Here is a 22,797-nt window from a genome sequence, read left to right on the forward strand (position 1 = left end):
CTGATGGCTACAACAGATGCAATTTCATGGGCCCCATCAGAAGAGAACAGCTTCTTGGGGTGGCTTACAACACTGTGATGTGGCAGGGAAGGAGACGGAAGCCAGGAGATCACAAACCCCTAGGAGGGCAGGAGGCTCTGAGTCTTGCCTGGAATAGATCCCTCCCGTCAGTTCAAAGTGCCATGGGGTTCAGCAGCATCAGTCATGCTTCCCTGAGTGTCTATGTCAGCCTGAGGCCCCGAACCTGCCTTACTCGACATTCAAACAGGCTGAAATCCTAGGGGACAGACGTTCAGCCTACGCCACATGCATGTATGAAGTTCGAGGTCTAATAGGGACATTGTGATGATAGGGCTTTACATGTGCAATCCCTCTGCCTGAAATGCTGATTCCCAAGTGCTTTCCATGGCAGCTCTTTCTCAATAGTCAGATCTCAGCTTAAGTCCTACAGCCTCAGAGAGGCCTGCCCTGACCCTTTTATCTTAATAGTGTCGCCACCACTATTATTCCCCAACCTGTTCATTTCCTTGATGGCACTCATCACAAGTGTATTTTACGATTATTATTATTTGTTGTTGTTCTCAGTAGCTTTCTACAATCAAGGGAACCCTCTCCCAGTTTAAGAACATGGGAACAAGGTTCTTCATGACTCATGCTCTTCCTGTGCTCACTTCAAGCCTCACATCCTGCCCTTGTTCTCTTGCACCCTGAACCCCACTTGCAGTGCTGGTGGCAAGCTCTTACTTACCTCCCCCGCCCCACTTCAACTCAAAAGTCAGCTCATCTGGGACTCATTTATCTGAGTCCTCCCCTCCATTAGGACAGGAAGACTGATAATTTTTTTGGAGGACATCCTTTACTTTTTCTCCCAGTGACTCGGTTTTCCTTTGGTGAACCAACCCTCCTCCACTCCCAAGCATGAGGTTTGGCCAGGGCAGACAGCCACGTAGCCTGGGCCTGGCCAACGAGAATACACCGTCTGGCTACATTGTTATTGAGGGCTGGGACCATGACTCAATCTAGTCCAATCAAAGTTCATCTGGGAGCTTTTATGGGAACCGTTAGGAAAGAGATGATTCACTTCTTCTGGGATTACTAAATCAGTAGGATGGAGGGAGCTGATGGTGGTCACCTTTGCTACCACATGGGGAAAGCCTGCCTAATAATAAAGCCAACACACAGGAGAGCAAAGCCCTGGGAAGGAGAGAAACAGATTCAGAAGACATTACCTGTGTACCTTGATCCAGCAGTGCCTGAAGGCAACCCCTAGACATTTCAGTTATAGAAGCCAACACATTCCCCTTTCAGCTTGAGTCAGCGGGAGGTGAGTTTCTGTTTCTTGAACCAGGAGAATCCTAGCTACTACATCTCTCTTTTCAGTCCCTAAGAGAGCTTCCTTATACCTCTAGAAAAGCACCTAACACATGGTATTGTAAAGCATTTTGCTATCTTCTGTCTGTTCACCCTGTGAGCTCCACGGTCCAGCATCACGCATGACCATTATATACATTTGTGGAGTGAATAAATAACTTCTTGGGAATGGGACTATATCTTTGTTGTCTCCTCAGCACCTAGGAGAGCCTAGTTCATAGAAGTCTCTCAATAAATGACTACTGAAAGTAAATAGGGGGAAAGTAACAAAGGACATAAATGTTCTAAACCAATGGTGTGATAAAGTATATGTGAATGAAAAAATAAGTGAATAGAGATTTTTAACAAATCCCCACTGGCATGCTGTTCTCATTCTAATTGTACCTAAATCTACTGGCTCCTGAATGAATTATCTAGTTAAAAGTCACCGAGATCAAATGGTTCTAGTTGGATCCAATTCCATGTGTAAAATGCTTAATAATTAAAACGGGGTCTTTCAAGAAGAGAAAGAGTGTTGCTAGCAAAATTTTCGAACTGAGTGTCTGTAAAGTAGATGAGAGTTGTTGTATCCCCACCTGTAAAAACGAAAGCAAGCAAATGAAGGGGAACAAACTAAGAAACCCAGTAAAGCTGCATCCGGAGAGTAGGCTGGGACTGCTTTCAAGGGAAATTCTCTTTCTAAACACAGCAGAGCTATCGGGTGGCCCCTGCAGGCAGCGCCAAGGAAATCCAGACTTGCTCCTATTCATCTCCAGGCGGAGGGGGCAGCCCAGGCTTAGAGGTAGTTGACAGAGTCCTGGTGGTGGTGATGGGGGGTGGGGGGCATGATGGAATCTTCCATAGAGAAGATTCCTGGGGACCACTGCCTGGACCTGTGTCTCAGGGATCAGGGGAGTTCCCACTTTGGCCAAGAGGCCCAGTCTGTAGCCCTAGAATGATGCCCTCCCTGGCCCATCATCTCCCATAACAAATGGTACCCATGCTTCAAGGTCTGTCTCATCTTGAGGCCCTGGTCTCTACCCTTGGAGGGCAGGCTCTCCTGCCTTTTCCTACTTTAAATGTTTTGTGGAGGCAGGTTTGCCACATACAGGTCTATAGGGGCTTGGCCGGGGTGTGGAGACATAGAGAATGGGTAGGCAGATCGTGATCACAAACGATCAGTGAAACAAAGAATTAAAATCGGAGTGAAGGGGGCAAGAAGAGGAGGCTGGGCACCATTGGCAGAACTGACTCACCATTGGCAGAGGTGACAACTGTGAAGCTGGGTGTGGTTTCTAGGGCTTTGACTCCCTCCATCATGCACACGCCACCGACACACAAAAGCACCTCTACCAGCCCCCAGGACATGGGTGGCTTCTGGGCACAGACCTGTCTTGGCCTGCCATCCCTGCTATGGGAAGAAATTGCCACTGGAGGGAGAAGGAGAGAAACAGAGAAAGATAAGAAAGGAGAGAGGCAGGCACAACTGAACTCTGCAGCCTCACTGACCAGAGGCAGGAGAGGTCCGGGGCAGAGATGTCCTAGTCTCTCTGTCTTGGGCAATGGCTCTTGATCATCTCTCCATACTCCGGGCCCCTTTTCCCCTGTTGTGTCGGACCCTCAGGGCAGGGGCTGTGCCTGACTCCGGGTGGGGAGCCCTGCACAGAGCAGCCAGTGCTGGCTGAAGCAGTTGAACCCTCTTCTGTTTCTCTAACAAAGCAGTTAACTGGCCACTCTGGGGCTGGGCCAGGCAGAGAAGAGGTGATGCTGCTCGTAGTGTGCTCCCTAAGTGCAGCTCTGGGAAGACAGTTTCAACAAAATCACTGCCCACCCCCCCCGCCCCACCCCGCCTCCTTTCAGGCCTCTGCACAGCCATCCTCTACTTCAGTGGTTCTCAACCTTCTGGCCCTTTAAATACGATTCCTCATGTTGTGACCCAACCATAAAATTATTTTCGTTGCTACTTCATAACTGTAATGTTGCTACTGTTATGAATCGTAATGTAAATGTCTGATATGCAGCATGGTCTTAGGCGACTCCTGTGAAAGGGTCGTTCAACTGCCAAAGGGGTCGCGACCCACAGGTTGAAAACCGCTGCTCTACTTGGACCCAGGGGCTCTCTACCAGTTCATCTCACCTGGCTTTACAGGCACTTCCCCTGGGCTGAAGCAGTGTGACAGGGCTGTGCCTCTCTGCCTGGTGAGATGTCCCTGGGCTGGCAGGCTGGAAGTTGGCCTCACTGGAGGCACCAAGAATGGGCTGACGAGGCTCCAAGTTACTGGAGATGCCTCATCTTACCTTTTCCCCCTAAAAGAGTGAGTCCCTGACTCCAGTCCCCATCCCAGGAACATTATACTTACCATGGATCAGGTAGCAGATTACATGTTTAGCCCTTTCAATGTGCTTTGTAAGTTAAAATGATGAGCCCATTTTTCATATGTGGAAACTGAGGCTTAGAGAGGCTAGCTACTATCCCAAGCTCACACAACTATTAAGAGGTAGATCTGGGTTTTGAGCCCAAGTCCATTTGACTCCCAAGCTGACTCTCTCTCCAGTTGGGGATCAAGACGCAGGCTCAATGCCTATTCCTGGAGGGACTACATGGACCACCCCCTATCCTTGGAGAGGATGTCTGGCTTTCTCTCCTTCCTTGAAGCCTAGAGGAAGGAGAGTGCCTAGCATGAGGCAAAGAAAGGGGTGGGGGGATTCTGGTACTAATGGCTTCTCAGTGGACTTCCTTTCACGGATTTTCTCCACAGTGGAGAGGCTGGCTCTGAAGTAAGCCGGCGATCAATTCTACTCGTTACAATAACACAATCCTGATACCCTCCAGGAACCTTCAGGTTCTAGGGACCCAGAACTGCGTTTAAAGGGGACTTTGCATCCCTCAGTCTCAGCCTCTGAAGAGTCCAGAGGTCTCATGAGGAATGAGCTGGAATATTTTCCTAGAATTTGATGGGAAGAATGGGGCTCCATGAAGGTCATAGCCAACTGAATGGGTCAGAGCAGAACAAAGACCCACCACCCTGAGAAGAATCAGTGAGAGAAAATCTGGCCCCTAAACTGAGTTCAGTGAATAGAGACAGAAGTACGTATGCATAGGGAGTTTGACTTAGTGATGAGTATATGATGGCAGGGCCTTGGAAGAGGGTGTGTGTCAGGGCTGATTTGGCTGTGTATGTGTAGTAAGGAAATAATACCAAATATACCGTCTGGATTGTAACTCTCAGTCAATTCAAACCCAGCTTTTGCTTATGGTCAGTCACCAAAACAAGCAACTAACATAAAGGAGAATAAGTGTAAAAGATTTGGGACTCTCTCAACATGTCAGTTACAAGGTTCAGTGCTCACCATAGCAGCCATTCCTATTCCAAACATATGCTATCAGATTCCCAGAGGTCAACCAAGAATTCCAAAAAGGGAGCGAGTGGCAGTCCACTGATGGATACATATCACACACGTGTCGCTACGGACACACAGTGAGCTCTCCCCCAACTCCGTCTTTCACTCAGGTGAGCTCTCCTCCAACTCCGTCTTTCACTCAGGTGAGCTCTCCTCCAACTCCGTCTTCCACTCAGGTGAGCTCTCCTCCAACTCCGTCTTTCACTGTCAGCACAAGGCTCCCAATGGAGCCACATTTTTGGCTTTGGATTATCCTTTGTTTTATGAAATCATGTTCTAAGGAGTTGGCAAGTTTTTCTCTAATATCCTTACTTGGCAAAATAAAAAATTACCAACACTTTGCTTCCCTAACTGTTTGGAAATTTTACTGGTCCATGAAATTTAAACAATCTGAACCCTAATCAAAACTCTCCTGTTGTCCCACCTGGGGGAGCAGAGGCCTGTGGAAACTGAGTCAGGACGTTCCATACCACCCCTCCCGCCCTTCCTACCAGGGAGGGAGGGAGCGGACTTCTCTCTCACAGGTGTCTCTTTCTTCTCACCAGGTGAGTTGTTCAAATCCATCTTTTCTAACAGGATCTGCTGTCTTTCTGGACCTTGGTGCAGAACTCAAGAGAACATCCTACCATCTTAATGTGAGCTGATAAGAGAAGAGCACTTGTAAACCAGCCGCGCTGCACGTTCACAAGAATTCAGGGATCCATCAAAGAATGGGCAGGGGAGAGCCTGGGCTCTTTGCACATACATCTTGCGCCTCCAAGTTTGTTTATCCATAATTGCTATGCAAGGATAAATTAGAACAAGAAATGCATCCTGTCTGGCAGCAGCGATACCAGCCCTGTAAATAATTATAATTTAATCTTATAGCAAAGAGTTCTGAATGGCTCCCCTAACGATTTCCTCTGCCTAATTCCTTCCCCACTGAGTAACTTAATAGGAAAAGGAATACTCTTTCAGATTTGTTTCACTCCAGAAGTTTGGACAACGTGTAGACCCACACCTGGGGAGCTGAAGCTGTGGGAGACCGTTTGGCCCACGGAAAAACAAACGAGTCGAGGAGGCCTTCAGACTGGAGGAAAGGGAATAGGCAGGGATATTCATCTTGGCATCTGTTTACAGAAGAGAAAACTTGGGAACTGCCAAACAAGAGAGCTGATGCGTAAAGTCCACACAGTCTGACGAGGGAATGCCCCAGAGCCCCGGCAATCCCTGTGTTGTCATGGCTATAATGGGTTTTCCAGGCCAACTAACCTGGGGTTGAATCCCAGCTCTTTGCCTTACTAGCTGTGTGACATCAGGCATGTCACACAACCTCTCTGGGCCTCATTTTCCTCATCTGTAAAAGGAGGACAATTATGCTATCCACTTCATAGAATTTTTATAAAGATGAAATGAAATTATAGCCATAAGAGCTTAGAAGCAGCCTGCCACATGTTGATAATAAATGCTCAATATATATGATACTACTATCACACCTGTTATATTTTGGAAGCATCTGTAATGATATTGAAAGATTGTCCTGATCTAATGTTAAATTAAAAATACGTAACTAGAGACATATTAAGATCCTAATTGTGGAATATTAAAATATATTTAAGTAGCCAGCTAGCTTGATCTAGGCAAAGCAAAACGCCAAAGGAGAATACATCAACATTTTAATACCTGTTATTCACTTCTCTATAACTTTTTATGTTTTTCATATTTTCTATGAGGAGCATATATATTACATTTATCATAAGAAAAACAGGTATTTGGCAAAAAGAGGCAGCAGGACAGAGGATCTTCAGACTGGGCAGGTCCCCGGGGTTGCAGCTCTGTGAAGGGTCATCTGGACTTTCACCCCAACTCCTGGCTCCCCATGTCCAGCTGCTACCCTCAGACTAGAACTTCAACATCCACACAGCAATTTCACTCTTCAGCTCACAAGTGCTTCTCTCAACACCCCATCCCGGGTAGTAAATGACCTGGTCAAGTTCATGAACAAGCATACACCACCAAGGCTCTGGCTCCCTGGTCAGTTTGCCTTCCAAAGTTCTCAGGGCTACATTGGTCCCTAATTTTAGAGTCCGTATTTGGGAGCAGTCATTTCCACTTCATCCCTTTCAAATAGTCACACCTGGCTCCTACCATGGGCTTGCTGGATTTTCTCACCCTCAAAGGATCAGGTCTGACTCAACAGCACAAAACCTGACTCAATGCATGTGCCCCTGCCTCCTGTATTCTTCCTTTTCCTTCCTTCCATCCTCTCCTTCCTCCTCCTCAGCCCCACTGATCACCACGCTTGCCAGATACCCACTTCCTGCTTCACTCAGCACCCTCATGACACATCCCCTGCCCTCATCCGAGGGGACCGTGCCCTGCCTTCCCCTGACTCTGTGCAAAGGGGAAGGCTGCAAAGATGCCCATCTTGTCTGAGATCCATCTTGTCTGGAGCACATCTGGACACATCCTTCTATTGGCTCTTTATGTGCTGACATAGGCCCCCGATGCCCTCATAACACAGCCACAAGGATAACACGAGAGAGCATTCAAAATGTCCCACCATCACCCCAAGGCTTGTCATCCAAGCAGGAAGCTGGATCCTTCCTGAAGCCAACCTCAGACTGGCATGTCCCTTGTGTCCAAATCTATCCTATATAATAAAGTAGGAATATGCAAACTGACCAACACTCCACCACAAAGATGGCTGCGGCCACAGCAGAGGCAGGGGTTTCCTTAACACAAGATGGCTGCACCCACAGTGGAGGCCGAGTTCCCTTAACGAGCCTTAATAAGCAATCAGCAGTGACATGAGGCTGCGCCCCACCTCCCCTCCCCGGAGCTTGACGGGGGACCTCAGGCCACGCCCCCTACCTTGGCGCCAGGCCAGGGGACCTCAGGCCATGCCCCCCACCTAGCAGGGCTTGACTGGGGACCTGAGGCCATGCCCCCTGCCCCAGCACCAGGCCAGAGGACCTGAGGCCATGGCCCCTACCTGGCAGGGCTTGACAGGGGACCTGAGGCTGCGCCCCCTGCCCAGAAGGGCTTGACAGGGGATCTCAGGCCACGGCGGGGCTTGACGGGGGACCTCAAGGCGCGCCCCCCGCCCTGGCCCGGGCTGGGGGACCTCAGGACGCACCCCCCGCCCTGGTGCAGGGCCAGGGGACCTGAGGCTGCGCCCCCCTGCCCGGCAGGGCCTGACAAGGCTGGGACCAGTCGGGTCTGGATCTAGCCCAATGGAGGGGGGCTGGGCTGGCCGGGTCTGGGTCTGATGCGATTCTGAGGCGCATGTGGGTGGGTGGGGACTTGACTCTAGGTCCTGTGGTGCACCCCAGACTCTGACAGGAGGAAGATTATCATATATATTTTAGTAATTTTCTTTCATCTCTGACACTTCTATTATAGAGAAAGGGAAAATAGCAATATTAAAATATTTCCTCTAATGAATCCCCTTTTTAATGTGCATGAATTTCGTGTACCGGGCCACTAGTAAGAGTAAAAGCAACTAAGGCTGGTAAGTCTTCATCACCACTCTCCTCTGGCCTGTCAGCATCAAGGGTCTTCAGGGCTGATGGGCACAACACAGGAAAGCGGTGCTTTTTAGTAAAACTAGAGCCACAGGGAGCAGATTGACCCTTCCCTTCAGAAACCCAGACCTAACGCCTTTCCTCTCTCAGTGCCTAGGGAGAGGGAAGAGCAATTGCCACCTAAGGTTCTATTCCCTTTGTTGGACGCTATAAATATGTCTCCCAGAAATGGAACAATATTTCAAATCATTTCCCCAAGACCCTGTCCACATCCTGAGAGCACAACATTTCTAGTCTTAATGCAAGTTACTTTAATCAAAACCCATCATGAAATTCTTCAGCAGGACATGCTTCAAATCAGGTACCAAAATTACTGTAAATTCACCTGGGCTCTAAAAATATGCAGTGATGTCTCATTGTAATGAGAGGAAAATTTTCCCATGGTGGGTGGGAGAAGTGGCAAAGGGGCCCGGCCCTGGGCTGCAGGTCCAGGCGCTGAGGAGACTGCATCCCAGCAAGGCCCAGCCCCCAGGGCAGGGCAGGGGTGGACATGGTGCTTACCAGAGGGAGGAGCCTTCGGTCCCCGTGACTTCCAGGAAGTCATAACCGTCCTCAAGCTGGAAGTCAATGAAGACCAGAGCGATGGTGTCTCCCAGCTCGGCCAGGATGGTCCATGTGCAATCGGCATTGTTGTGGTACTCCGCGGGGAAGTGGGGGCTGGAGATGATGCCGCTCTGGCCCCTCAGGGTCCCGCCACAGGCATCATCCGCTGTGGGCAAGAGGCAAGAGGCTCACGTGAGTTGGTCCTGTTTGCAGGCCCAGTACTCACTGTGCACTTCATGGTGAGAAGCAGACGGTCCTGAAACTTGATGTACAGACAGGATGGGCCGAGATCCCAGTCTGAATTGGCCTAATGATAATGATACCGACCCTATCATAGCCCTTACCACGTGCCCGGCGCTGTTCTGAGAATTTTAGATATCAGTGTTCTTACTGAGCAGATGAAAAAACCAGGCACAGAGAGGTTAAGCAACCTGTCCGTGGTCACACAGCCGAGGAGCTAGGATTTGAACTCTGCCCTTCAGGGCACATTCTTAACTACTACACCACACTGCTCCAGGATGTCAAAATCAGCTGTCACATTTACTTCTGTATTCACAACTGTGGTGAATAGGATGGTTCTTCCCCCCAGATCTTAGTAGACCTCAGATGTAATGGAACAAAAAAAGAACTCAACCCTTCTCCTTGGGGCGGAAGTCAAAGGGCATCCCAGGCCCACCACAGCCTGGCTGGCTGTACATCTACAATCTCTCCTCCTGCCCTTTGCCCCCAGGCCAGCTCTGTGTCAGCACTGCACACATTCAGACTTCCTGCCCTTCGTCAGACCATTCCCTTTGACACGGGTGTCCTTTGTCCAGAGCCACTATTCTCATGTGTTAAGACCCAACTCCAAGGCCACCTATGAGAAAGCCTTTTTTGCCCAAGCTTTTAGAAACTGCTCTCTCCTCTGGGCTCCCTCAGCAATGTGTCCGACTTCAGATGTGATACTTAACACTGTTTGTTCTTATAATTTTTTTTTAATCCTCATCCAAGGATATTTTCCCATTGATTTTTAGAGAGAGTGGGAGAGGGAAAAATGAAAACATTAATGTGAGAGAAACACATCGATTGGTTGCCTCCTGCATGTGCCCCGACCAGGGCCCTGGCCAGGGAGTAGCCTGCAACCAAGGTACATGCCCTTGACCGGAATTGAACCCAGGACCCTTTGGTTTGCAGGCCAATGCTCTACCCACTGAGCCAAAATGGCTAGGGCTCACACTGTTTGAATGGCCTGTTCACTTATCTGTCTTCCACTCTGAATCTGAGCTCCACTAGGAGTCCCCAAGGATGGGGACCATGTTTTACTTATCCCTTCAGTGTAACCTGGTGTCATCTCGCTGCTCCCAGCTGAGACTTGATATTCAGAAAAAATGATCTGAGGAACATGTTCTCACATATGATAGCTGAGAGCATTGGCTTTGGAATTATTGTAGACCTAAGTTTGAATCCTTCCCCTGCTGCTTACTCACTGGGCAGCCTGCCCTCCAGGAGCCTTTATGAAAGTGATCACAATACACTTAGCATGTGCTATTAAAGACATGGACTAAATCAGGAAGAAAGGAAAAATGTAGTATCAGAGTTCCACCGGGTATCAGAGGCAGCAGAGTGATAATAATAAACGCTAATGTTTACTGAGCACATACCACAACAGGCACTATTCTAACTACCCTGTGTCTTTCACAGTAACCCTCACTATGACCCTATAGAATGTCATTCCAATTTTATCGGTAAGAAAACCAAGGCACAAAGGGATTCAGGTATTTGCTAAAGGTGACATAGCTCATAGTGATTAAAGGAACTGGACTCCTAAGCCCTAGGGTCTGATTCTGGGGCCTATGCTCTTAACCAATATACTCTTCTGTCTCCCAGGAGTACAATTCACACTTTGAGGACATAGGTAAAGCAACAATTACTTTGTTTGGGTAAGTCAATTTGGGAAAGCTTAACAGAGGAGGTGCTATTAGAGTTGGGTTTTGAAGGATGAATAGGAGTTCACTAGCTAGAGAAGAAAGGGCAAGGTATTTAAGAGAAGAGGGACCCAAAAATCATCAGCACAGAAACATGAAAGCAAAAGGCATGTCTAAGATAAGTAGCTCTAGAAGGCTTATCACAGAGAGGAATAATGGGCCATGGTACTGGAAATGTAGGAGCAGCATGACAGAGAACAATGGGCACAAAGGAGTACATTAGAAAGAAAATGGGTTTTAAGGTCAAAAGATCAAGATCTAAATAGAGGCTCCACAATTTCCAGGCCACGTGACCCTGGGCAATTTATTTCCCTAAGAGTCCTTTCACTTCTCTACACAACGGTTTGTTATGATAACTCAACGGGACAATGAATGTGACAGGGCCTAGCATTCACCAGTGACTGGCATGTGGTAGACGCCCATCAAATGCTAAGTTCTCCTCTACATCCCACTTCACCTTAAGGATCAAAGGTAGTGAAGAAATAGGATTGAGGTTGAGCGGGAATTTTAGAAAGATTGCTGTGTCTGTGGCAGAGAGAAGGTCTGAGTCAGGTAAGGGGCAGGATGCTGTGGGGAGGCCACAGTTGCCTAAGTCCAGGTAAGTCCAGATGAGACCTGTGCTAAGGCCATGGGAAGGTGGGAGAGGACTTCTTTGACAGATATTTAGGACGTAAAATCTATAGGTATGAACTGCAGGTTTCTGTCCTGAGCATGGATGGATGGACGAAAGGTGTCATTCCCTGTGGCAGGGATCCCAGGAGGGGAGCATGTCACGGTGTGGAAGGCCACCAGGGCTGGGCGTGTCTGTGGGATGTCCTGGTGGAGAGACTGAGATGACAGCTGGATACACAGGAGTAGTGTGAGATGGAGATCAAAGTGTGTTTATTCAGGGCCCCTGAATTGTTCTGTATTATGCCATTCCACAGGGTCAAGGTCTATTTGAAGAGAATAAGCCCATTTCCAAATTCCAACTCTGGGGTATGTATGAGCACAGATATGAAGGGGCATCCCTCAGTAGGTGCTCATGAATGTTTCCCTCCCACATCCATTAACAGAGCACCTACTGTGTGCCAAACACTGGGCTATGGACAGTACTACATTGTGAAAAACTCATCTCATCTCTGCCCCTGAGCGTTTCTCAGAGTGGGGGCACCCAGCGAACACGCAGTGACACCAGAATTGTAGCCAAGGTGTCAAAGCAGAGATGCACATGGGACTCAAGGAAGCTCCCAAGGAAGCAATGTTTGTGTAGAGACATTCATTCAACAGGTGCTTACTGAGTGCCTCCATGCACCAGGCACTATTCTAGGTACTGGGGATTTATCTGAAAATAAAACCAACACAAACCCCTACTCTCTTGGAACTTCCGTTTTAGTCAGAGGAAACAGGCAATACCCAAGATAAAGAGTGAAACCCTATGGGTGAGTGAGGTAGTGATGAATGCAGAAGGATGGGGAGTGGGGGTCTGGACATTTCAGAAAGGGCCTCACGAAGAAGTTGACATGTGAGCAAAGGCCTGAAGGAGAGCGAGAGGATGCCATGTGGCTATCTGGGGGAAGAGCATTCCAGATGGAACAGCAAGTGCAAAGGCCACGGTGTAGAGAGGCACCGCTGAAGAGCATCAAGGGACCCATGGGGCTGGAGTAGTGGATGCAAGGAGGGGAATGCAGGGAACGAGGCCTCACAGAGAGCCTTTGTACGGATTTGGGCTTTTCATTGAGAGAAATGAGAAGCCAGAGAAGGGGAAGTGTATCCAACTTGGCAGGATACACTTCAACTGAGATCTGACTGCCTGGCAGGCCTCAAGGGAGAGAATGACGTGGGCAGAGGAAACAGGTAGAACAGGGCAGCTGAAGTGGAGAGGGCGGCGTGTTTGGGACTTCCTAGTCAGAGCTGTCTGCCCTTCCCATGCCGAGTGGGAGTTCCTCAGAGACGGCCATGCCGTGGGCCTGGAGCAAAGTTGAGAGGACCTGGAGCCTGGAGCCTGCAAGGCAGGGAGCCAGCAGGATGAAGGCAGAACTGGCCACCGGGAGTGGAGAACACCCGGGACAGAAGTGACATTTGATGGGCCGCAGGCAGAAGCCAGGGCACCTGAGAGGCTGAGAAAGAGCAGCCAGGGGGTGGGACCCTTGAGTGAAGAAGGCCAGGGAGTGGTGTTGGGAGAGCAGGGACCCTGAGCCCCTGGAGACTGAGCGGGCCCCAGCACCGTCATGAAGTCACCAACCAGGCCCTGGCCTACACTGCGCATCTAGGTGGATAAGGCAACAGCAGGGAACATGGAGGGGAAGCAGGTCTTGGGGAAAGATAATGGCCCTACAGTCTCCTGCCTAGTTCCTGTTTAGAAAACCACAGGATACCCTCATAGTTCTCAACCTCAACCCGACCAAGACCATCTTCGTCCCCTCCTCTCATTAACCCAGCCTTCCTCTGGCTTCCTGTCTTGAAGGATGGCACAAGTCACCCAGTGCCTTCAGGCCAGAGCTGGGGGCATCCCCAACTCCTCCTACACCCCACAACCAACCAGCGACCAAGTCCTGTCTGTCCTGAGTGGCTCTTGGCTCAGTCACCTGTCCTCACTGCTCTATTCTAAGCCAGCTGGGCCCCAAGTCATCCCTGCCATGCAGCTTCCCTCCGGTTCCAGCTGCATCCAGGGGTTTCTGTGGCCCAGAACTGTGGTCTCCTCTACTACACCGTACCTCCCTGCGTGGTGAGCCATCCTCAGATCTTCAAACATCCTGGTTCCAATAATGACTCCTAGACCATGCTGGAGCCGAGGACTCGGGAAATGAGACCCGCTGGCAGAGCCACGGGTGTACCCTGAAGATGGCACCTTTGCCACGTGAGTCATCCCTGATGCCGCGCTCCTCTGACACCCCTGTTCCTGCTCTGCCCCGTGTTGATTGAAGATGCTGTAAAAGTTGTTTGGAGATGTTCTCACACTTTAAATAAGGCTTCATATTTCATGGTTACAACTTCGGAGTCATAAAATATAACCTTCAGCTGACACCACAGTCCTAAAGCATTAATTTACACTTTCTCCTTCTCTGGCAATGGGCATTCTGCACTGCCATTAAGTCATGTGTATTCTAGGGTGCAGGTGTGTAAAGCTGATAGTTTCCTTTCCAAGTTTATGACTTTATTTACGATCGACTTTATTTCACTGAAATTTCTTCAATTAACCATAATTTTAGACAACTATCCCTCCGCCCCCTTTGACATCTGTGGACTCTCTAATGACTCACAAATCTCAGGCAGGGATGGAGGAACCTGCATCCTATTCTCCCATATCCCACTCCAGCACACACTCCTGGATCCCTGCAAGCTTCGGGTCCTCAGCACTGGGCTTCCGTCCACATCCTCCCTCCTCAAGGCTACTCAGCCCCTGAGGAAATAAAATCCCATCAGGCCCTGGGGATCTGTAAGAAGCCACTGCCTGACAAGTCAAGTGCAAGACAGACTGAGCCAGGGCAAGAGGCCCCACAGCCACTGTGCTCCCCCTTTCCTTGTACTGTGTAGCTAAAGTGTCCCTCCTGGGGCCCCAATGACCTGCTCAACCTCACCAGTCCCCTCTTTTGGAGGCTCTGGATTCTGACCCTTTATTCATGGTTCTATCAAGGACTCCCCTTAAAATTAAGAAATTGCTTGAGAGCATCACTATTTCTTTAAAAAAATATTCTTATTGATTTCAGAGAGGAAAATAAAGGGAGATAGAAACAGCCTATATAATAAAAGGGTAATATGCAAATTGACCCTAATAGCAGAACAACCAGAACGACCACTGGACCAGTCACTACAGAGGCGCACTGACCACCTCTCGGTCCCTTTCCCCAGCCAGCAGGCTCCAATCACCCGATGGTGAACGGGTAACGGGGGTGGTGAGGGATGCTGCGAAGGCACCAGACCAAGGCCCTGCTCCCCCCGACACACACATACACAGAGGACAAGGGGGGCGGGGAAGAACAGCCGACCTCTCGGTCCTTTCCCAGGGCCATCAGGCACCCATCACACAATGGTGAACAGGGAACCGGAGGTGGGTGGCGATGGGGGTCAGGGCTGGCTGTGGGCATCTGGGGAAGATAGCCCTGATCACAGGCCAGGCCTAGGGACCGTACCCACGCACGAATTTCATGCGTCAGGCCTCTAGTAAATGACAAGAGAGAACCATCAATTGGCTGCCTCCTGCACGTCCCACATTGGGGATCAAGGCCGCAACCTGGGCATATGCTCTTATTGGGAATTCAACCGTGACCTCCTGGTTCATAGGTCAATGCTCAACCACTGAGCCACACTGGCTGGGAGAGAGCATCACTATTTCTGCTACCATCAGACTTCTTCCATAGATAGTGTCCCCCGTTTTCTGTGGGGAATAACATTTCAAGACCCCCAATGGATGCCTGAAACAGCAGATAGTACCCAACCCTATTTTTCCTGTACATAATAGGCACTCAATAAAATGTCACTGAATCCTGAGTGAATGAATGAGTATGCAGTCACCCTTATAAGACCAGGACTCATGTCCCACTTTAAAATGCAGAGAGGTTTCAGCAACACACCGGCAACCCCAGCTGGGAGCCGGCATAGCCAGGGCTGAACCTGGCCTGTCTGACTGCCTGCTCTTCCAGGCCAGACACACTGCTTCTGCTTCACATTCTGCAGGTTCCCCCCTCCTGAAATTTGGAATTCAGCTCAGCACTTGCAGCCCAAGCTTCTGTAGACCAAATGCCTGTTTTCCCAGGTCTGGTGGCAGCCTGCAGTGTTTGGCTTGAACCTCAGAGGCCAAGCGTTTCTTGCTCCGGCTTTCTTTCCACCTGCCTCTCAGCCCCAGCACATCTGAACCCTGCTCCTTCCCCATGAGGTCTTCTTTGATCCAGGGCTAATACCCCTCACCAGTCAAGAGGCTGGTTGCTGAAATCCACATGGTATTCCTTCTTGTGGATCAAAGAGGTTCCACGGAGCTCAGTGCCTCCCAGGGACCTCTGCCTTTGAAAAGGTAAAGAGTGACACAAACAGAGGGTGGTCACAGGCTGTCTCCTTCCCTCTGCCTGCTGGACCAAGGCTCCTTGGACCTGGGGATGGGCCTCCTTGGAGGTCAGCCTCACACCTGCTCTGCCCCCCTGAGCCCAGCTGGTCTCTATTCCCTCTTAGTCTGAGCTGTGTCCCCAGGCTAAGACCACCATTCAGCCAGGCACATGGCACTTCCTGTACCAAGCGGAGGTACACAGTCCTCCCTCCTGCTCCTGGAAGCCTTGGATGCAAAGACCTTGTGTCACTCGGAGCTGCTGGGCAGGTGGGCTAACCCAGGCCAGTCATTTCCCTTTGGATGATCCTGCTTAATCCTGATGGTAAAGTAGACCCATCCAGCCATCCGTTCACTCAGCAAATATTTAGGGACCACTGCCCAGTGGATGAGGTTTATCCACTCACAGATGCCAGCCCTTGAGAGTTCCACATGAGAGGAATGAAGACCAAAAGGCTCTAATCCTGCCTGAGTGTGAACCCGCTAACTCTGGCGTGACCATGGCTCCTGGCACAGCGCAGCCCATGGTGAGCACCCTCAGCTCTGGTTTAGCTTCGCCTCCTAAGGAAGGGCAGTTTACAAAACCTCTTCCGGGAAGTCGCTCACATGATTGAGGGTGCTTCTCAGGCTATTCTTAAAGCTTGTGGCGAATTAGAATAGAGGAATGGGCCTGAAGCACGGGGTGGGTGGAGGCGCTGGGAGAGCCACACCGCAGCCCGTCAGGCACCAAGGGGTCTCGGGCTCAAAGCCCCTCTGAAAGCAAGATTTGCATCCTGGGCTGGCTTTCCTGGTGAGTTCCAGAGGGAGCAATCTCTGCTATGACTGAAGATGCTCAGAGAGGATGCAGGAAGGTCGGCGGAAAGGACCTGGTGCTCCATGCTGAGGAATGTGAACTTGACAGTGATGAAGACCCATTGGCAGGATTCTAAGCAATGAGTGGTCCTGTCAGATCTGCGTCTTAGAAAGGTCGCTCGGCCATGGAGAATGGTTTGGGGTGTGTGTGGTAGGGGCTGGGGGACAGCTGCCCAGTGATGGACCCTTTGCAGTGAGAAGGTGAGAGATGAGAGGGCCTGGGCCATCCCAAGCCAGGGCCCTCTGTCTAAATAGTGGTGGAGGTGGGGAGGAGAGGCCAGTGCAGAGGGAGATTCGCCAGGACATGGTGACCGATAAGCAGGGAGCCAAGGGTAAGAGTGTAAGGCGACTCTAGGGTATCTGCCAGACCACCTTAGATGGTGACACTCTTCCCTGAGCTGTGGGAGGCAGCCCGAAGGGCAGGTTTGGGGAAACAGAGAACGTTAGGCTTTAGATATGCCCCATTTGAGGTTCACTCTGGGAAGGGTTCAGTAGCGTTTGGTCCCTATGTGGGCCTGAAGCTCGGGACACAGGGCAGGGTTGGAGGTAGAAATCAAAGAGCCGCCCCCGAAACAACAATGAGAAGCCATGCAGTGGCTGAGCAATTCCAAGAGAGGCAAGACGTTTGTAGGGAAGAAGCCACATATTTAAGAAGAATTGCCATCGTCTGAGGCCAAAGAGAATCGGGAGGCTTGGGGGAAAGTCGTGTCATGAGAAGGTGCCCCATGCCCGCAAATTACTGCTGTGATGTGAGCTAGGGGAGCAGTGTCATCCCAGCCCACGCCTCCCACTGAAAGGCTAGTCCCGGCTGCCCCAGGCCTGCAGGTGCAGACTGTGGGCCCTGAGTCCGTCTGCGAAGAAGACCTCCGAGAGCAGCGGTTCTCAACCTGTGGGTCGCGACCCCTTTGGCGGTCGAACGACCCTTTCACAGGGGTCGCCTAAGACCATCCTGCATATCAGATATTTACATGACGACTCATAACCGTAGCAACATGACAGTTATGAAGTAGCAACGAAAATAATTTTATGGTTGGGTCACAACATGAGCAACTGTATTTAAAGGGCCAGAAGGTTGAGAACCACTGTCCTAGAGGCAGACAAGCCTAAATGATTAGAGCACCCTTTCTGCTTGAGTCCAGACACTGCTGTGCGTTCCTTTCCAACAGGCAAGCCACAACCAATCAACATGGGTTGATTTGAAGGGGTCCACTTGACTCCACGTTTGTTTGACCCTCCTCAACCAACAGTATTGGCCTCAGCCACCTTGTCCTTCTGAGGCAACTGGAATCTCTTGTCCTGCCTTCCTAAGTCCCTTCCTCTCAGGCCCTGTTTCTCATGTGGGCCATGCCTCTGTAGTCACATGATCTGCATCAGGAATGACCGGATTACGGCCCTCATCACTTGTCTTTCACTGGTGAGTTAACAAAAAGGCTACTTTAACAGCCATCCCCAGAGTTTCTTCCAGGTGAAAGCCTCTTCATGCAGGAAAAGACCACCCTAGCCTCACATGGGTGGGGAAGGGACAAACTACATTTGTTTTTAGTTTCCATATTGATCAACAGTGTCTGACGTTTATGGTGCTGTAAACGGGAGAGACTGTTGGTTTCTGTTTCACAGAGTCAGTATTTGTTTACTATCGTGATTTCTATTATCATGTCAAAGCTCTGTTGCCCCTCCGTGGAAGGGAGGTCAGTCTGTTAACCTGACATTCTGTTAACCAGCTTGGAGGGAGATGGCAAAGCCAAGGCGAGACCGGGCTCCTGGGCCTGAGAAGCCAACAGAGGCTCCGAAACGGGGCCAAGGTCCAGAGGCTGCAACGTGGAGGAGGCTGAAGGAGGAGGAAAAGGTGTAAGCACCCCATAGGGGAAGCGGGAGCCTGAGGAGACAGAGCCAGGGAGAAGCTTCCAGGGAGAAGAGACCAAAAGATCGGGAGACTCTGGGCTGCTCAGACTTTCATTCTAAGCCATTTGCCTGGCTGTGAGGCAAACTGCCTGTGTTGCCACAAACCTTCAATAAAGGCTGTGCTTCATGAAACACCTTTGTTAGTGGTTTTGTTTTTATTTTTGCTTTATTTGGGAGGGAGTGTCACAAACGTGGGCCAAGATCCTGACCTAAGTTGGCAAAGCAGAACCCAGGGAATGAGGCACAGCAGTGAGTTCAAGGTTGAGAAGCTAAAGCTGACACCGCTTCCGGAAGATTCTGAGAGGGATGGTGGTTTGCACCACATTGGGATGGGATGTTGGTGTGAATTGATCTTCCCAGGGCAGGCGGACAGCCCCTGCGCCTCTGATACTTGCGCTACATTTGTTTTTAGTTTCCATATTGATCAACAGTGTCTGACAGTTATGGTGCTGTAATTGGGAGAGACTGTGGTTTCTGTTTCACAGAGTCAGTATTTGTTTACTATCGTGATTTCTATTATCATGTCAAAGCTCTGTTGCCCCTCTGTGGAAGGAAGGTCAGTCTGTTAACCTGACATTCTCTACATGGGGGGTGGGCACGGATGCTCTAAGGGTGAATGCAGCAGCTGCAGGTTGGGGTTAGACACTCAGGGCCATACACCTGTATGTAGGGGCCTGATCGGTTTGGCCATGCAAATTCCGTAATTGGTCCGGTCATTCCTGATGCAGATCATGTGACTACAGAGGCATGGCCCACATGAGAAACAGGGCCTGAGAGGAAGGGACTTAGGAAGGCAGGACAAGAGATTCCAGTTGCCTCAGGCCCCACCAAGAAGGACAAGGTGGCTGAGGCCAATACTGTTGGTTAAGGAGGGTCAAACAAACGTGGAGTCAAGTGGACCCCTTCAAGTCAACCCATGTTGATTGGTTGTGGCTTGCCTGTTGGAAAGGAACGCACAGCAGTGTCTGGACTCAAGCAGAAAGGGTGCTCTAATCAATTAGTCTTGCCCGCCATCAGAGCGGGAAGAGATGTATGTGCCATATATTTTCCATCCCGGTACAGACTGTGGGAAGGGTGTGTGCACACGGTGGGAGTAATTACAGAACATCTTCCTCTAAGAGAAAGGTAAAATCTGAACCCCAGGAGAGCTCCTTGTTTCAATTATTTCTCAACTCCGTCAAATGATCTTCCCAGACCTGTATCTGGGTCTCTGGGATCCACAGAATTTAAAGATGAGAATTGCAAGGAGGAAAGAGTGGTCAATAGTGCAAAGGCTGTAGAGAGGTCAAAGAATATAAGTGCCAGCACAATTCCCATCTGATCTGGCAACAAGATGCAGAATGCCGGGGGCAGAGGTCGGCCTGCAGAGCACTGAATGGGAGGTGGGGAGAGAGCCAGGCTGCACAGAGCTTTCACGATGCTGGCGTTTCTGGTAGTACAGGGAAGCTTGCTGGCCCAGCGGTGCACCACCAGATTTTAAAAGGTGGATAAAAAACCATGTACCTGCATTATAATCTTAATTATGTATCTATTCATAATATATGTACTGAAAGGAAATGGAAAGACATGAAAATGGTGGTTAAAACAAATACATTTTGTTTCTCCTTTATTCTTTTCTGTTATTTTCTAAGATTATTTAAAACTGATCATGTGTTACTATGTTTTTGCTATTGTTAATCCTCACCTGAAGATATTTTTTCCATTGATTTTTAGAGAGAGTGGAAGGAAGGGGGAGAGACAGAGAGAAACATCCACGTGAGAGAGATACATCAATTGGTTGCCTCCCACACGTGTCCTGACTGGCACTAGGGTTTGAGCCTGCAACTGAAGTACGTGCCCCTGACCAGAATCAACCCTTCAGTCTGCTGGCCGATACTCTAACCACTGAGCAGCCAGCCAGAGCAATCATGTGTGTTATTTTTATCATCAGATAAGATACAAATAAGAGCCAAAATTGACAAAGACCTGGGAAAACCACGGCAAGCTTCTCACCCCAGCTGGGGGCTGAGGCGGATGTAGCATTGAAGGGAGGTGGGATTTGGGGGGGATGACTGTTGGAGTAAAGACATTCTGAGCATATTTGCAGATGGAGAGGAGGACACCATTAAATAGGAGGAGCGGTTGGGTTTATAGGAAAGAGAAGAACTAATTGCCAGGGTGAGGTCAGAAGGAAAGCAGCTGGGAGAGAGATCCACGCACATGAGGAGCTGGTCTGTGACGGGGAGAGAAACCATGTTTCCTCTGAGACAGGAGGGTAGGGGGTGAGGGCAGACTGTTGATATCGGGGAAAGAGAGTGAGAGAGCGCACACCTGAGGGCTAGGAGGTCGGGTGAGGGTGAGAAGACCCTAGAATGCCTGGGGTCCCCCAGGCCCTGCTGGAGTGGATGGTACAGCTCCCTCACTGAAGACTGGATCCCACTGAAGGCTCCAGCATTCTCTCCCACAGGACCCGGCCTGGAACCTACCTCTGCAGGAGGGGAGGGGGAAGTCCCACGTGGCACTGCTCTCGGAGCCTGCGTGGCAGGTGAGGATGGCGTGGCCCTCCAGGAAGAAGCCGGGGTTGCAGCTGTAGCGGACCTTGTCGCCCAGGTTGAAGGTGGAGCCCTGCTGGATGCCGTTGGGCAGCCGCCCAGGGTTTCCACACGTGTGACTCGGGAGCACTGTGAGAGAGGGAGAGACACACGGCCGTGAGCGGGGCTGGAGCCTGACACTCTGCTTCAGAGCAGCACCTCCCTGGGTGCGACCTGCCCGCCTCCTTTCCCCTATGGGAAGGAGTTGGCCCTCTCAAGGCCTCCTGGTCCCAGAACACTCTCAGAGGTCACGCTAAGGAGGAGCCACACCTGTGACTTAGAACAGACGGTCCGGCTTCCTGCCTTTTCTCCTGCACAGCCCTGGATGTGGAGTACCTCCATCCCATCACTCCAGATGCCCTGGGAAGCACTTTAATCTCCTGGATTTGGTTGCCCTGATTTCAGACTCCACACTCCTCAGAAACACCATGGAAGGGACAGGGAGCTCGGCATGGAGTAGCTGCTCATTAAACCCGATGTGCTTTCTTTCATGTGCGTCTGTCCTCACAGCCAGAGGGGAACGCTGGCCCAGGAGGTTGGAGGAGCTGAAGGAGTCATTAATGCTGGTGTAGGCAGTGAGGTGGGAAGACAAGAGCCTTGTGTTTTGATCTGACCCGACGGAGAAAGTGGAGCTGGAGAACACGCTGCACACTGTGCGACCTCAGACAAAGGCGCCCCCAGCTGGGAAGTGCCCTTATTATCCAGAGGAAGCAGTCTCGGTGAGGGTGCGAGAGCTTCGTGACCCCCCAGTCAGGAGGGAGGGAGCGTGCAGCTCCTCTGTGTCTGAGTCGCCATTCACCTCGACCCAACTCCCCCTACCCTCTGCCTTTCTCCCCAGAAGTGGAGCTGCCTGTGCACAGGAGGTCATGCTCCCACCACTCCAGGATGACCCCAAAGGGCTGGGACGAGGGGTCACAACCACATCCAGACTCCCATCTAAATACCTCTCCATTAATTCCCCCGGAGATGATTTGCTGAGGCTGAAGAACAGGGTGGTGTTGAGTACAGACTTGAGAGCCGCAGTGCTTAGGTTTGCATCCCTGCCTGATGGCTTATTGCCTATGGGAACTTGAGCAAGTCTCTCAATTTCTCTGTGCCTCAGTTTCCTCATTTGTAAGACGGTGATCACAATAGTACCTTCCTCCCTCATGGGGTTGTAGTGAGAATTAAATGGAGTTAAGACATAGGACAGAGTCTGGTATACAGTAAATGCAACGTAAGTGAATCTACACTCCCAGTTCAGTGGAAGATGTGGGTGGATAATGGTATGTTGTGTTATGATGGGATAGGGACCAGGGAGCGGACCGACCAAACCCAGTGTAGGTAGGTCAGAGACAGCTTCCTGGAAGAGGTGCCACCCATGACGAACCCTGAGATTAGTAAGAATTATTAGCTTATGCCACAGAGTGTGCCAGGGGGAGGAAATGTCATGTGCAAAGACCTTGAGGCTAGAGGTAGCCTAGGAGCTCGGGGAGCCTGGGGTGAGAGGCAGGATGGGGGCAATGATGAGGTGGAGATGATGTGGAGGTGGCCAGCCTGGATCCTAGAGGGCCCCCAGGCCCTGCAGTACCCTCCTGCCCATGTTGGCAGGAACACCTGGCAGGAACCCCTCTGCCAGCCCTAATGGACTC

At 50.5% G+C, this 22,797-nt stretch overlaps 1 protein-coding gene across 1 annotated transcript in view; it reads right to left on the minus strand.

Moving 5' to 3' along the window:
* Positions 1–22,797, minus strand: part of LOC118675072 (CUB and sushi domain-containing protein 2-like) — a 347,464-nt gene that overhangs the window by 124,682 nt on the left and 199,985 nt on the right. The window contains exons 4-5 of the mRNA XM_036347222.1: positions 21,062–21,256; positions 8,820–9,027 (exon numbers count right to left, since the gene is read on the minus strand). Of these exons, the coding sequence (XP_036203115.1) occupies positions 8,820–9,027; positions 21,062–21,256 (403 nt within the window). The remainder of the gene's footprint in view (positions 1–8,819; positions 9,028–21,061; positions 21,257–22,797) is intronic.

Source organism: Myotis myotis, unplaced genomic scaffold (genome assembly GCF_014108235.1).
Source record: "Myotis myotis isolate mMyoMyo1 unplaced genomic scaffold, mMyoMyo1.p scaffold_m19_p_2, whole genome shotgun sequence".
NCBI lineage: Eukaryota > Metazoa > Chordata > Mammalia > Chiroptera > Vespertilionidae > Myotis > Myotis myotis.